Source organism: Dermacentor andersoni, chromosome 7 (assembly GCF_023375885.2).
Source record: "Dermacentor andersoni chromosome 7, qqDerAnde1_hic_scaffold, whole genome shotgun sequence".
In the NCBI taxonomy this organism is placed as follows: domain Eukaryota; kingdom Metazoa; phylum Arthropoda; class Arachnida; order Ixodida; family Ixodidae; genus Dermacentor; species Dermacentor andersoni.
Window position 1 is genome coordinate 105,883,361 of NC_092820.1, and position 16,416 is coordinate 105,899,776.

The window sequence follows — 16,416 nt, forward strand, 5'->3', positions numbered from 1 at the left end:
ACAGGACCGCATTACATACGCTAGTTACTCCCAGAGAAGTTACAAAAATCTTGTGGCTGCTGAAGAACTTGATCAGGGCCTTCCGTGTGCTTCTATGATGAGGTAGATGTTCTCTTGTACAATTTTTGCCAAATTGTGATCTTTTATCTGCGTCTTCAGCTGTCGTCTTCGTTTTAGTAGGAATTTCTTTTCCATCGCCATCTTGTCCTGATGTCAACTTCATGAATATCTACCACCCACCTACCCTTCCCATTCCCCCCTACCCGAGAGAGCTGGGAGGCTACCCTGCTCGGCTGCTCGACCCTGGAGGATCACCGCGACCCCTCCTAGATTTTGTGAGGGGCCGGTCCTTAAGGCCGTCCCCAAGTCTCTCCTGTCATTATTCAACAAAGTTTTCACCACCACCACCACCACCTACCGTTGTCTTCTAACACATTGTGCAACCCCACACCTGAACTAGAGCGTTACAACGCCACAAAATTATATGCGTCGACTGATTTCATTTTTAACCACCGCGAGAGCAATGACATCTGAACGTGCTTCCTATAGGGCGCACGTTCAATAGGGCATATAGGGAGCGCATCCAGCTACTCTAAACACTACCGCGCAAATGCGCCCCCAGTAGAGCTGTCATTGGGGCACATCACAATGAAGGCAGATTAACACAGAAGCTTCTGGTCCCCTGAATAGAATATTCAGGCGTGTCGAGGCGGTTGAGTGCACAAAACTGGCGTAGAGCGCGACAGTATAAATGTGTGCCAGTCGCAATAGAATTCTTTATTCCAACTTACATTTAGCGCTTTACGACTATTACGAGTGTCAGAGAAACACTCTGCACATACTCGACTCTTCTAAGGAAGTTCCGTAATGTAGCCAGTTCTTCCGCATGGCTTCCACGGACGTATGAACAGGTTGAGAACTAAAGAAACCGAAAGCATCCACCGCCTGAAGAGAATGCACGCCGTATAAGGGTGGTGTGCACAGCCAACGTGATCAATGGCTTCACGGCACGCGTTTATGCATATTGTTGTATTCGTATGCGAACGCGAACACGTACGCTGAGATCGTTCTCTTCTATCAATGCCTTCCACGACGAATATTGCGCGCGGCGGAATGAACCCAGTTTTGACGTAGCACTGCCACTTGTACACAATGTTTGATGATGATGATAAATATGATGTTAACGATGATTGTGATGATGACGACGTAAATTATTATTTGCTGGCATCCCCTTTAAAACGTTGCTGTGACAAATAGTAACCTAGCCTGACTGACCTAATCAAGTTATCTATAGATACTTTATCAGTCAAGCATTTTGCTTACTTGTTCCAAGTCTTTTTTCTCTTTCTTCAAACCTCTATATCTACCTTGTACAGTTACTATACCTGTAACGGATCAGGCCTTATCAATCTCTTCCCAGATTTTTTTTTCACCAATACACTGAACGTCTCTTTCTTATCTTGAATGATGACCGGTTAATACATCCGCCCACATTGAATGCCAGCGCTTCTGGAACGTCAACGTTACCTATGGGCCTCGCTAGGTTAATATGTTCGCACACCACTAGGATGTGCTCAATTACCTGCGGATTTTCGCTGAAGCAGACACGTCATCGCACGCGTCTGTGATATGAACTTGAGGTGTTTGAACCTTGCGGTGGAGTCTGCGCGACTGTAGTGGGGCGGTGGAAGTCGAGCAGTCTGTATCTCACGCTGTTAGAGCGGCCATGTGACCGGTTTGCCCTGCCTGTCCTGGTCTTGCGATCTTGGGCAAGCCGAGCTGCCGCCTGCACCCAGGCCTGTGTTCATGGTGAAGCTGAAGAGCAGCACAGATCGTGCCTGTGCTTTGCGAGGTCTCGGAGCCGGCCTGCTCGGGTGGCGGTCGAGGTGCGTGCGTTCCGGTCTGTTCCTTTGGCTGGCAGTACCACGTCCCTTTCCCCTGTCGGAAATTCGCCCCGGCCTCCATCGACTGCTGGTACAGTCATCGCATCGGCTCGGCTTGATGAGCCGTGAGTTAGTGCTATCGTCACGCCCCCGTAGGACTTACGTGCTAACGTAGCCGTACATGACTCTATAGTTTCTTCGCAGATTTTGCTTGCTTTCTTGGTCTAGTCTCATATATGCGTTAGATCTCTGTCCAGACCTGTGATGCCGGTATATAAATTATTCCTTTGTTCTTTGAGCCGTCTTGTGTCTGAGACCTGGGCCCACATCATAACCAACATCATAACCATCACACATCATAGTGTTGCGAATATTTGCTGCTCTACGTGTTGCCGCTTCATCAGTATAGCGCGAACTATACCTTAGTCTCTGTTATGAATAATCAATGTTGCTCTAATTTTGCGAGTCGATGCCTTTGCCCTATCATCTTCGAAAACCATCCTTGCACATTACAGCCAACATATTTCGGTCCTCGGATGACAGGTGGTCACGACCGCGGTGCACCTAAAACACGGTCTGTGAGGCCACTTTGCGCGTCGTCTTGCACCGCAGTCTCGGAGGACTTATTATTACGCAAAATTTGTACAGCGGTTGACATAATCAGAACGTCATTCCATCGTCTTTTGACCCATTGCACTGGAGTGAAATCGCCACGCCTGAGCTCGTGGCCACGGCTTCGTTTGTTTCCCATACAAGATCCGTAAGCTCCCATTACCCGACCTTAGGCGCCACTTGCTTGCCAGAACAAATACGATAATATCGTATCCAAAAAAAAGCTTATTCCGGCAAAGCCCGCCACACGATGCATGTCGACGTAAATTCTACTAGCAGTGAAGCAACGTAGCGACACTTGTTAGTGCCACCACCGGAACGCGTCATGTATAGAGAGTGCGCTGCAGCAAGGCTCCGCCCTCAAGCACTCCTCTGCAAACGCCGAGCCACCTAACGGCGCTGCCGCGATGTCCCCGCGTGGCGCGTGTCTGAATATATATTTATACGAGACTGTCTGAACATATACCACGCGTGAGTTCGATTCCCCCCAACACGCGGAGAAATGTGAATAAGCTTTCTGTCATTGAAAGGCGGCACACATCCAGTCGCCCACACCCAGAGACCCCCGTTGGCGTCAAAGACGTTCATTGAAGAGTGGCACGTGCCAAGTGTCACATACTCAGTGATTCAATGTGGTCCAACTGTCGCTTTCGAACACGGTTCTCCATCAGCATAGCCAGGCCGATGTTCTAGCCAGTAGACCGTGGTCTACCCAGTGACCCCAAGCTGGCGGGAAAAGAGAGCACAGAAACAAACTAACATTCAGCTTCGGCCATTCGTGCGAGATCGGCGTAGTCCGTGATTGATTGTGCGTTTATAGTGCACATGCATTCAAATTATTGAGTGGAACTTGTTGCTGGGCGAGTTAGTTGAGATCTATTAAATACATTGTTGCGCTAACAGGAAAGTAAAGACTTAGGAGGCAAGTAAGAAACGATAGGTGGAGCGCTGAGGTTCGCGCTCGACCTATCGTTTCTTACTTGGCCTCCTAAGTCTTTATTTTGCTGTTATCGCAGCAATGTATTCAGAACAAACATAGATACCGGAAAGTGCGTGAAGTATCCCAGCAAAATGCTAATCGCACGAAAAAGGAGCAAGTAGGACGCCATCTCACCGCGTACGCACTTCCCGACGCCCGCATGGTGGACGTAGATGGGCCTCGCTTGGGAGCACAGGCACTGGGAGACGCCGCGCTGTTCGTTCCTAAACCACGGCCGGCGAGAGAAGGAAAAAAATTTAATACAGCTATGCACGTGAAGTTTTCTTCAGCCACAACGGACCCCGACGAACAGCAATATATCGGTTTAACAGTGGGAAAGTATTATCTCAAAGCTACTTTCATCCATTTGGCCTTACGACGTGGGTAATCGTCGGGGTTCATCGTTTTCATGGTTTAACCCTGTAAAGCCCAACGGGTAATAGATGCTACGGTGATACCTGGAAATTCTCGTTTCAACACAAGAAATAAAGCCTGTAGCAGAGTATTTGATACGCGCTGCATCCTGTTTTCCTGTGGAGGACTGGTCAAAATTTTTATTTATTTATTTATTTATTTATTTATTTATTTATTTATTTATTTATTTATTTATTTATACATACTGCAGCCTCAACGACATTATTGCAGGAGTCGCCAAGAGCCGCAGTTATTGAGAATTATGTTTCGGAAGGGTGCCACAGAACTAAGTCGGAAAGAAAAGGAGGGGAAGTCGGAATGCTCATCCATCAGGGAGCCAAATGGAAAAGAGTAAATTCAAAATGTCAGGAGCATCTTTGGTTATCAGGTACAATGAGTGGGAAAAAAACTTGGCTGGGCGTTACGTATTTGTGGACCGGAAATAATTGCACAGAGAAGAATAAAGAGTTAGCGGAATGCATAAGCGCTGATATTAAGGGTTTCGGGAATGGTGCTGAAATTGTCCTATTAGGTGACATGAATGCCCACATACAGGATTTAGATGGCTATACCGACAACAACGGGAAGTCAACGCTAGACCTTTGTGAGCAACATAACCTCGTTATCGTGAATACAGGGCCTAAGTGTGAAGGGCAGATCACGTGGGAAGTGGAAAATCGGCACTCGACCATTGATTACTGTCTGATGACAGAAGGAATTCATGATAAGTTGAAAGAAATGGTCATTGATGAGGAATGGTATAGCAGCATATGGAGTGAACATAAACGCATCATTTTGAAAATGGGATATTTAGTTGGGAAAGAGAGCAAGGAGCGCAAAATGGCTAGTCCAAATTTGAAGGCTGAACAAATAGCAAATATAGTCACTAGAGTCGAGGAAGAAATTGGCAAATGGCTAAGTAAAGAGTGGGAATATGGTGAGCTTCTAAGTGTAATAACGACAGAAATACGGAAAGAGAAACAACATGTTCGTTGGAAAGGAACAATGAAACCAAAAAGCTGGTGGAACAGGGAGATACGAGAAGCGATCGCAGAACGACCGAAAGCATCTCGAGAGCATAGGTAGGCAAAGAAGGCGCAGTTGCCGCAGGATGAAGTAACCAGTAAATGGGAAATATACCGGGAGAAAAATTCTGTGGTTCAAATACTGGTGCAAGCAAAATTAAAAGGTGAAAGTGAATGTTTGTTGTCAGAAATACGTGACAAAAAGAAGGCCGCACATAGAATATTTTGGAACCACATAAAATTATTATGCAGGAAGTCAACAACAATACAACAACATATCCTAGACGAAGATGAAAACAGACGAACGAGAAGCGGCAATAAATTACATCCGAAAAGTAACAGCCGAATCTTTCGAAGGCAATGACGAGGTTGTATTTGAAGACAAAAAGAGCAATAAAGAGACCCAAGTGGAAAAGGAGCTGGTGCTGACAAATTTAGACTGGAAGAAAGCGGAAGAGAAAATTCCTAAGCTCACAGCCACAGGGCTAGACGAGGTTCCCGTTGGGCTGATAAATGAAGGACCAAAAAGTAAGGAAGCTCTGGTGAAAGCAGTCAGAAAATCTTCAAAAGATAGACGAATACCAGACAGTTGGCGACAAAGTAGAATGAATTTAATTTATAAAGGTAAGGGGGAGAAAGACAGAATTCACTCGTATAGACCGTTGACCATTACATCGGTAATATACAAGCTAGCAATGCAGGCAATCAAATTAAAGCTTCAAGCATGGGCAGAGAATAATGGTATATTGGGAGAGCTTCAGAATGGCTTCAGAATAGGTAGGCGTTTGGATGATAACTTGTTTGTTCTTACTCAGTGTATTGAAATATCAAAAGCAGAAAGCAGACCGTTGTACGTGGCCTTTTTAGACATTACAGGAGCCTACGACAACGTAGACCGCAACATACTGTGGGATATTCTGGAACGGGAAGGCTTAGGTAACGATTGTCTACAGCTTTTGAGAGAGATTTACCTAGAAAATACCGTTTGCTTTGAATGGGAAGGGATGAGGAGCGAGGAGAAAGTTCATATCAACAAGGGACTGAGGCAGGGGTGCCCTTTAACCCGCTGCTATTTATGATGTACATGGTGAGGATGGAGAGAGCGCTAGAAGGAAGTAATAGGGTTTAATCTCTCATACAAACAGGCGGGTACAGTAGTAGAGCAGCAACTCCCAGGTTTATCTTGTGCGGACGACATTGTGTTGCTAGCTAACAAGTAAAGTAAGTTGCAACGTCTGGCTAATATCTGTGGACAGGAAGGCAACAATTTAGGTTTGAAATTTAGTGCTAGAAAATCAGGTGTTACGGTATTCAATGAAAACAGTGAACAGACAGTGGAGATACAGGGCCAAGAAATACCTCGGGTAACAGAATATAAATACCTTGGTATATGGATAAACGAAGGCAATAGATATATGGAAACACAGGAAAAAACCATAACAGTAAAGAGGAAGAGAAATGCAGCCATAATGAAGCACAGAGCGCCAAGGGGATACAATAGGTACGAGGTCCTCCGAGGTATGTGGAAAGGTGTAATGATTCCAGGACTTACTTTTGGAAATGCGGTTGTTTGCTTTAAATCGGGGGTACAATCAGGACTCGACGGGAACCAAAGGTCAGTGGGACGCCTCGCATTGGGCGCTCACGGGAAGACTACAAATGAAGCTGTGCAGTGTGATATGGGCTGGACTAGTTTTGAAGTCAGGGAAGCTCGCAGTAAAATTGAGTATGAAGAACGGCTGAGGAATAAGGAAGAAAGTAAATGTGCTGGGAGAGTGTTCAGTTACCTGTACAGGAAAAATATTGATTCACAGAGGAGGCAAAGAACTAGGAAGCTTACCAGCAAGTATGCGTCCTGTAGGATGGGCAACACAGCAACAAAGTAGGTCAAGCGAAAAGTCAGAGAGGCTGAAATATTCTCATGGGTGGCGGCAATGGAAAAGAAACCTGCCATGAGTAACTACTTAAGAGGAAAAAACGAAATCAGGAAAGCAACCATTCATGATAACTCAAAGGGAAGCTCATTACTTTTCGAAGCAAGATCTGGATGCCTTAAAACACGTACCTATAAAGCGAGATATAACAAGGAAGAAGAAGCATGTGCTTGCTGCGGTAAAGCTAAGGAAACGACGGAGCATGTTTTATTAGAATGTGAAGACGTCTACCCAGCGGTCGATTTAGGCACCACTGGTCTCCTTGAAGCTCTTGGGTTCAGCTGGAGCAGTGGTAAAGCAAACATGTCCGCAATAGGCATTAGTAAGAGGCGATTGGAGGATTGGTGGAAGAAAAGTAAGGAAACGACAAAAGTTGGAGACGTACAAAAGGACAGTTCGCAATAGGGGATCAGAAAATTTGGGCGTGGTAGTTCATAGCGTTCTTTTTTTTTCTTTTTTCATTGTTTAACCTAGATAGGACATTAGGCAGTATAATAGCAAGAGCTTGGTGGCGCAACCCACTGCCCCGTTCCAAAGGGGACGCTCATAACATTCATCCATCCATACATACATATATAGCGAGTGTGTCGCTCTTTTTTCTTTTAATCTTTATTCCCTCTCGTGTACAATGCATATCTCTAGCCAGCATGTCACAATATGCTGGGTACCTGGGCACAGAGACATCGAGGGCAATATGCCTGCAGACAAAACCACCACATTCACAGCAACAAAAGCCAGCAGCTCCTAAGTAGCTGTCCCTGCCATAAACTTGAAGCCTTTCCTATACGTAAGAACCTCAAGAGCTATTGACAGCGCTTAAAGGTCACTGAAACATGAGAACTAAAATTATCCAAATGGCCACCTACAACAAAAATACGTCGAATTGAGGTAAGTACTTGTCAACTTCTAATAGGCCACACATATGACACGCACTCCCACCTGTTGACCGGTGATGACCCGTCTATCTGTGCTAAATGTCGAGACCTTGACCTTCATTCACGTATCGCTAGAATGTCGCGAAGTCGGGCCTCAAATGAAAAAAGTACTTTCCTTCAGCACACCGACAGTATATTCCACTTCAACCAGCAATGTTCTTCGGTAACGACCCGCTTTTAAGCCGGAAACCGGTCATTTCTGAATTAAATTAAGGGGTTTTACGTGCTAAAACCACGATTTCATTATGAGGTACGCCATAGTGGGGGACTCAGGAATGATTTGTACCATCAGGCGTTCTTACCTGCACCTAAATCGAAGTACGCGGGCGCTTTCGCATTTCGTCATCATCTTCATCAGCTTGGTACGGTACGCCCACTGCAGGACAAAGGCCTCTCCCATACTTCTCCAACTACTCCGGTCATTTCGCATTTCGCCCCCATCTAAATGCGGCCGCCGTGGCCGGGAAAAACCTGCCATTTTTATCGCAACTGACGGGTTTAGTGGCATAATAAAAATAAGGGGAGCGTAAGCACACTCTTAATGGTGCTCCAAATAACTTCCACTAAGTCGAAATGTGTTTGCAAATATGCTCCACTTAGTGGCATTTATGACGAACGAGATGCAGATGTTTCACGTACTTGCGTAATCCGAGTGAGTACTCACTTTTTTTTTACTTCAAACATCGTTCAATAAGGCTTCGACTAAGGCTGGTTCGAACACTTCGAACACCTTTTTAAAAGGCTATAAAGATTGCTCACATCACGTCACTACATATGAATTATCTACCTAGGCGGACATCAGTACTAAGAAACACCTAATAAATCAATTCATAACTCAAGCAATTACACTAGTTAACCGTTTAGCTGCAAACTTTACGGCCCATGTTTATATTGGGAACTTGGAGCGAATCGTCATGAAAGTCTACTTCCGAGTTAATGCACTTCGAAATGGCCGTGTGGACCAAAGTAACTGGCGTCAAATTATTCATTCAGCTTATCAGATTACGCATGCGGCAACGCGAAGCGTACCTCTCCATCCAACACATGTGTGACGTAGAAGTGTAAGCAAGCTGCCGCCCCACTTCCCTCTTCCCACGAGCTTATTAGGTTTGGCGTTTGGCGCAACACCAAACTGGACGCATATTCACTTCAGTAGCAGGGACGAGACAAATCGCTTAATCGCACGGTGTGGCGAACTTTCATTTAACAACGATCTACTACGTCACAGGAGAGCTGCACCGCTAGTCGCACCTCGCGGTGCAACGTGCGTATCAGGTAAATGGAACTAATAATTTGACGCCTGCTATTTCGGTCTACGTGGTCATTTCGAAATGTAGAGACCCTTAACTAGACTTCTATGGCGGTTCCCTTTAAATTTCGAATATAAAAATGTGATGTAATGTTTGCATAAGTAGCTAAGCGATTACTTCAACCGACGCCCGGCGACTTTTGCCCCATATAGGTTCCACTTAATAAGTGGAACATCCTTTTTTTTTTTTTTTTGCAAATATGTCCCACTTGCTTACACTATAAAAATGTTTGCACCCTTTGGGGTGTGACCTTTTGGAGTGCGAATCATCATCCTTCTGGCGTGCCTATCTTTTTTCCCCCACCGCGTGCCCAGTAATTCCGGTCCCGAAAGGCAATACGTGTCAACAGCGTGACATAGCATCTTTGACAGCAAAGTAGCGTGTGCAGAGTTTTCAGCAAAGGAAGCGCAAGCCGGATAGATGACTATTATTGTTTGGAGACAAGATACGCCCCAATCAGTAATTATTAGAGCGCTGGGAAACCAATGTGTAACGCGCCCGCCTTCACTCGCTGAACAGCGAGCAAAAGAACGACACATCAAGTTATAACGTTGCGGCTGAAACCGCACCTGTGAATGGGGGGAAAAAAACGCTCGTGTACCGTGCATTGGGGTGAACTTTGAAGAACCCCAGCAGGACAAGATTGATCCGGAGTTGCCCGTTACGGCGTGCCTCACAATCATATCGTGGTTGCGGCACATAAAACCCCGAAAATACATTACATTAATTTTTTTTCATGCCTAAACGCACCGATGTAGACGTATCGTGAGGCGGGTTGCCATGTTGATGCTGCATCCTGGATATTTATGTCACCTGGCACCATTCGAAACGCACTTCGTGTGCGCTTTTCGTCGCCTGTGACCGCACAGCAGTCTATAGACGAAATCGATGTCAATTTTCTCGAACGCTGACGGGACAATTATTACTAAACTACTTCCATACAATTATGCAGGCGTATCACTTGATAATCTGGGTGAATGCGTTGTCATTTCCGAGTTAACATTGAAAATGATTGAAGGTGACGAGTAATATAATGCATAAGAGGGGTCTCAGGAGCATACAACGGGACATCGTGTGACTTTGTCTATTACTACATTTTAGGATACCAGGGCACATCGTCTGGCTTTGTCTGGTACCACATCTTAGAATACAAGGGGACAGCGTCCGTCTTTGTCTAGTACTACATTTCAGGATACCACAGGAACATCGTCTGACTTTGTTTAGTACTGCACCATAGCGTACAACGGGATATCGTCGGACTTTGTGTAGTAGTACAACTTCGGATACAACGGGACATCCTCTGACTTTGTCTAGTACTTCATCTTAGGATGCCACGGGACATCGTCTGACTTTGTTTAGTACTGCGCCATAGCGTACAACGGGACATCGTCGGACTTTGTGTAGTAGCACAACTTAGGATACAACGGGACATCCTCTGACTTTGTCTAGTGCTGCATCTTAGGATGCCACGGGACATCGTCTGACTTTGTGCAGTGCCACACCTTGTGCAAATGAGACCATCGGCGCACTGGGCGTCGTGAGTGCAGGCGCCGCCGAAGCCCAAACCGGAACTGCTGGCCCGGGGCCGGTCCAGAGCAGGGCGGTACAGCTCTTCCTTCGGGGTCCGCGGCACTTCCTCGGTGAGCTCCACGAAAGGCCTGCGGGAAGAATCGCACAAGGACGGTTGCTGCTGCTGCAGGCATTTCGAATGGTGCGGACCGCATCGCACTTTCTGCTGGAAGACTACTCACTCGAAGACAAGCCTGTGAGCCAGAGTAAGATGCAGAAGGCCCAGCAGAAGACAACACGTCGCCTGCAAAGACATCTTGATTTCTTCGTCGTCTTCTTCGCTTTTCTTCACGCTGGGCCCACCGGGCGCGCTCATACGCTCGATTTACCGTGTCATGGTTTGCTTATCGAGTAAAGTACTAACCACAGAAGGCCCAACGTATCATCTTTGATACGCTGAAGCAAAGCTTCAGTTGTGAATCGTTCTGGAAACGCATAATGAATAATATATTACTACGTACAAATTAATTTGACATAAATAATCAATGCCATTTTCTTTTAGAGCTGGTGTAATCCCCATGGCCAGAACGCAAGCGGAATAGAACATGGCATTCTCCACTCTCTAGACTCTGTCCAAACATCAATATTTCCACATCACATTCCCCGTCATCTTGAGCTATATAATATATATCATTGTAGGGAAGAGAGAGAGAGAGAGCTGTGCGATAGAATGCCTGACGATGATGATGATGACCTCTGCATATCTGGTGCTAAATGGTGCTGATGGTGGTAATAATTGAAGAGTCTTAATTGATTGGTGTTTCTTTGTTTTCAGGCAAAGCCGAAGGCATCTGCAAGCAGCCAGTCATTCCAATTATCAATCAATCCTTCTTCTAGTCAGTCCACTTCTAGAGTCTATGCTGAAGTGATCAGCGCAAGAGTGGACACGGAACACTAAAAAGGCGACAAGGACAAGCGCAAACTTCCATCTGATGTTCATTACAAAAGGTATGTATATATACTCTCACGCAGTTGATCATAATCAAGGGGCTTTCAGCTGTACCACCTTAACCATTGCAACACCAACGCTTAGAAGATGTAGGCCTGTAGAATCTTCTAGATTTCTCGTATTGGGTCCTCACAAAAGCCGATGAGTCACCAGACTTTTTGATCAACATCATGTGCAAAGATGGAGCCAATTTTTGCAGAAAGGCCTAGGGTAATTTGCATAATGCACACTATTGGAGGGACCCCAATCTACAGTGGGTAAAGCGCAATCGACACCAATGCCAGTGGTCACTCAATGTGTGGTTCGGAATTTACGCCGGTGCTATGGGCACCCTGCAATGAAGTTTGTCTGTACACGTCGCGCCACCTAGCAGCGGCGATGAGCATCCGCGGCTAGGCCCTTACCGTTATTTCGTCATTGTCCGTGGTGCGCTCAGGCCCGCCTTGAAGCCTGCTTTTCCAATTTTCCAATGGATTCACCGCGGCCTCTTGGCAGCACCTTCGGGAGAAGTGTGAGCAAAAAGAACAAGCGCAGATACTGCTGCGTTAAAGGGATACGGACACAAAAGTTGGCGGGTGATTTTATGCGTGAGAACAAAAATTGATCTCTTGAAAATGACGATTACAACAAGCTGCATTGAAAAAAAGAACGCGAAACATCTTTCTTTTGCAATTTTCTGTTGCGCCTTGCCTCCAAGCGGCCGCCGGCAGAAGCTGAAATTTGACGTCATGACACCCTCGCGCGCGCGCGCGCGGCCAAGGCCAGCCAAAGCCGTCGCAGTCTTTCCGGAGTGTCGGTCGCTTGCCGCGTTTGTTTACCGCTATCGGCGATCTTCGCACGTGGTCCGTCTGAAACGTAATCCCCGTCGGCGCTCCACGCAGGTAGTGCGTTACACGTGTGTTCCCACGCTCGTCGATTGGTATCGACGCATTCGTCGCGGTGGAAGGAAATGCCCAGACACTGCTGCGCCCAAGGCTGTTATAACAGCATCGTCGGTCGTGACTCGCCGTCACACACGTTTCCCAAAGACGAGAAGGTGCGTAAACTTTGGATACGTGCCTGTCAGCCATCACGCCCAGCCTGGAAACCTCTAAAAAATGACTTCATTTGCGCGGACCACTTCGTCGACGACGATTATGCGACAAGCCCGGCGACAACCGGGGGAAGCAACCCGGCGGCTGAAGGGGATCGTCGCGGTTCGTGTCGGCCTTGCGAATTTCTGTTAATCTAACTAAGGCGTAAATGCAAAATCAAGGAAAAAAATTTGAAAAGAACCAGCAGCGGCATCCGTAAAAATACACAATAAAGCGTCAACAGCATAAAAACGCGTGAACTGATTCCCGCTGTTGTAAATCAGTTTTGATAGTTGTTTAGCTCGTCTTGCTCCAAAACAAACGCGCAGTGGTTGTTAAGTGTCAGATCCAGCTTCGTAAGCGCTCCGCGTTGGAGCTTTGTACGCGCTGTGCTACTTCCTGCGCCAAGATCAAGATGCGAATGCTGGAACCGAGCTCATTGGTGGCGACGTTTTCTCGCGCTTTGAACAACAGAACTAAGGTTGGAGCACACTGCAGCACACGTAGAGTATTCGAAAATTAGCATTTCCCTCGCCCATGCAAACACATATTTGTTCAGTCTTCACGTTGTTTAGTCTCAGCTGATTGCTCTCTCTGACACTTCAGCGGTAATGCTCTCTCACATTCGAGCCCGAACAACAATACCAGAATATGCTCGAGGCACCTTGTCAACGGAGAAAAAAGCACTTACCTGTCAATTCGCCAAAACCTCTACAATTGTGAAGTGCAAAGCACGCTCCAAGTAATGAAGCGACAAATGACAGTTCAAAGACGTCCACGGCCGTATTTGCTCACTTAAGTGGCATAATATAATGATTTGTTAACTCACTTTGAATGAATGAACTTTATTCCCCTTTTAAGAGAGGGGAGGGGCTTTGACTTCGACGTCGTAAACATGCTTGCTTTGTTGTGACAAATACTTCGCGACCTGCGGTGGTTGCTTAGTGGCTATGGTGTTGGGAAGCTAAGCACGAGGTCGCGGGATTAAATCCCGGCACGGCGGCCGAATTTCGATGGGATCGAAATACCAAAACACCCGTGTAATTAGATTTAGATCCATGTTAAAGAACCCCAGGTGGTCCAAATTATTCCGGAGTCTCCCACCACGGCATGCCTCCTAATCAGATCGTGGTTTTGGCACCTAAGACACCATGCTATTTAAGCACCTCGCTGTGATGTCCGTGCTGTTTACTTCTTTGACACGATATACATGGTTGTAGTCGTAAATTTGACGTCCTTTCTCAAGCGTCGGTGGTCCAAAATGGAATGTTTTCGATTGCCTTAAAACCGCAATTTAGAACGTCGGACAGGTTTCAAACGAGCGCGCCGCAAAAGCATGCTTTCGTAGCAGTGGCCGCCTCGGTGTTTCGCGCAACTGACACGGTGGCGCTGACGGCTGAGCCTATTTAATGTCCCTTAAAGTCCCTTAAAGCCGATTGCTGTGTCGCCTGACCATTGCAGGGAGCCCATAATCGGTCCCATCTTCTTTGATCTCACACCGACTGGACCGTGTTACATGGACGAAATCCATATAACGTTAAATCCATGACGTTACATATATGGACGTCTTCCACTTCTGTGGTATCAGCAAGATGGAGCACCAGCACATAGCAGCAGCCGAGCACGAAACTGGCTGGATGCGACATTTCATGTGCAATAGATTGGAAGGCACTGGCGTGTAAATTGGCCCGCTAGATCACTTGACCTCTCTCCGCTCAATTTCTTTCTTTGGGGTTATGTGAAAGATCATGCTTACATGATCGAGATGTACGTCAGATTAGCTCAAGACAAAGATAACTGATGTCTGCCATAGAATTCGACCGTTAGTCATCGATTAAGAAAGCCACTGAAGATGTGATAAAGCGGACTCAGTACTGCATAGCTGCGGAAGGCGACCTATCCGAACACGTCCTCTATGCAGCAGCTGATGTTCAACGGCGCTTATGAATTCATAGATAATAAAGCCACACTGAAATGTGATGTGCTTCTTTTTTTTTGTGCAGGCGTCCCGATTGCCAATTAGGTTCATTTAGAAGAGGTTATTTACTTTCTTGAGCGCATTGGTTTTGCCTTTTCTCTACACGTGGGTCTCTTTCCACTCTGTTTATTTCGCGTTTATTTTATGCCACGAAACTGTTTTTGCAGCACGTATACACTCTCATGAAAAGTAATACCGTCACTTTAATTTGGCTTTAATCCGAAGCGAGTTTCTGGCGCGACATATAGCCGCGCGCGCACTCTGTCGATGCGGTGCGAGGAAAGCCGGGATCCTGAAACGTGCTGTGCCTATTACATTGCTTTTCGCGGTCTGTAGGAAGATAATAGGTCTGTAGGAAGATATCGCATGAAGTGTCTTGCAAGGCTTCAGAAGCGCTACAATATGACTGGCTTTTCATTTATCCGGCGCGGTGCCTGAGCTCCATGATGCATTGAAGAGGGAGAACAGCGCGTGCGTCTTCACCCAGAAAATGCAGCGCAGCTTATGCGATGCCATCTTGTCCAGCCACTGATCAAGATGAAGCCAGTGCAGCGTCTAGTTCTTGCATTGTGAACACGATGTCGAGATGGTCGAAAGTGGATGGTGGGGCTTCCACACTTCTTTTGCATCAGACGAGCTCGACGTGAATATTCTTACCCAGAAACCTTTGCACCTTCTACATCCGTGAGGCTCGGCGACCCGGAAAAATATGAACAAATCTTTATAAAGACCAAGACAAAGCGCCGCATGCCTCGAATAGGCAAGATGCAAGCAAATCTTTTATTGTGAACGCTTCGGTAAATTAAGCATACAATTCAGACACACGAAGCCTTGAGGGCTCATTTACAATGTAACATATCTTCTATTCAGTGGTTTTGAAGAAAAACTTTTGCAGACGGCATTCTTGTCGGCGACTGTACTAGCATATTTCACAAGCAGTAATTAGATAAATTTGGGTTCTGCAGGTAGAATAAACGTCTACGCTTCATTTCATACGTCAGCTGCAACGCTGTGGAGGCTAGAGATACTTTTTGCAGTAGCTGCGTTCGCACTTAGATATAGCTCGGTGTTTCTCAATCCGATTTTTGTGAAAATTCTTTGTATAAGCTCAGTTCTGAACGAAAAAAGAATTCACCCTTAGAAGCAAACAAATGATGTACTCATACGGGTGCTAACAAGTTGCCTTAAATCAATTTGCTTTTCGTTATTTTTTTAATTGCAGCCCGTTGCGGGAGCCTCACATGCATGCTCGCACGAGCAAACGCCTCCTGGCGCGCAGTGCAGCATAGACGGGAACGCGCGGAACGATAATTCTTGGTGACCGGACTTCTTGCGTAGCTTCCACAGCGCTGCACCTGATGTATGAAATGGAAATGTAACAACATCTTGCCAACACCGGCTGCCATAAAGTATTAGCACCTACCAATAAAGATTTGCACTCAATGTTCGATGAATTGAAGAAAAGCTAGTGCAAGCTGCTACCGGCTATGTTTAACTAAAATCAACCCTCAGAGAATAGTATTTACAGTGTGGTAGCAACCTATACAAAACAACTGAACTAGGGCACGTGTGATGCGCTTCGCATTAAACACCACAAGTGATAGACAAGGAAATTAAAGCAAGGTCAAGCAAAGTCCAGTCACAAATGAGCGAGATCAGTTTGTTGTCATATGCTTTGCTCAATGTTACATGCACATACGTGAACAAGATCACGCACTAACCTGGTTCCCAGACACGATGTCTGGGAACCGGCCT

At 46.2% G+C, this 16,416-nt stretch overlaps 1 protein-coding gene across 1 annotated transcript in view; it reads right to left on the reverse strand.

Moving 5' to 3' along the window:
• LOC126534726 (uncharacterized) overlaps positions 1 to 10,949 on the reverse strand; it is a 45,046-nt gene extending 34,097 nt beyond the window's left edge. Inside the window, exons 1-3 of the mRNA XM_050181973.2 lie at positions 10,844 to 10,949; positions 10,595 to 10,750; positions 3,610 to 3,698 (exon numbers count right to left, since the gene is read on the reverse strand). Of these exons, the coding sequence (XP_050037930.2) occupies positions 3,610 to 3,698; positions 10,595 to 10,750; positions 10,844 to 10,917 (319 nt within the window). The 5' untranslated portion in view covers positions 10,918 to 10,949. The remainder of the gene's footprint in view (positions 1 to 3,609; positions 3,699 to 10,594; positions 10,751 to 10,843) is intronic.
• Positions 10,950 to 16,416: the final 5,467 nt, after the last annotated feature.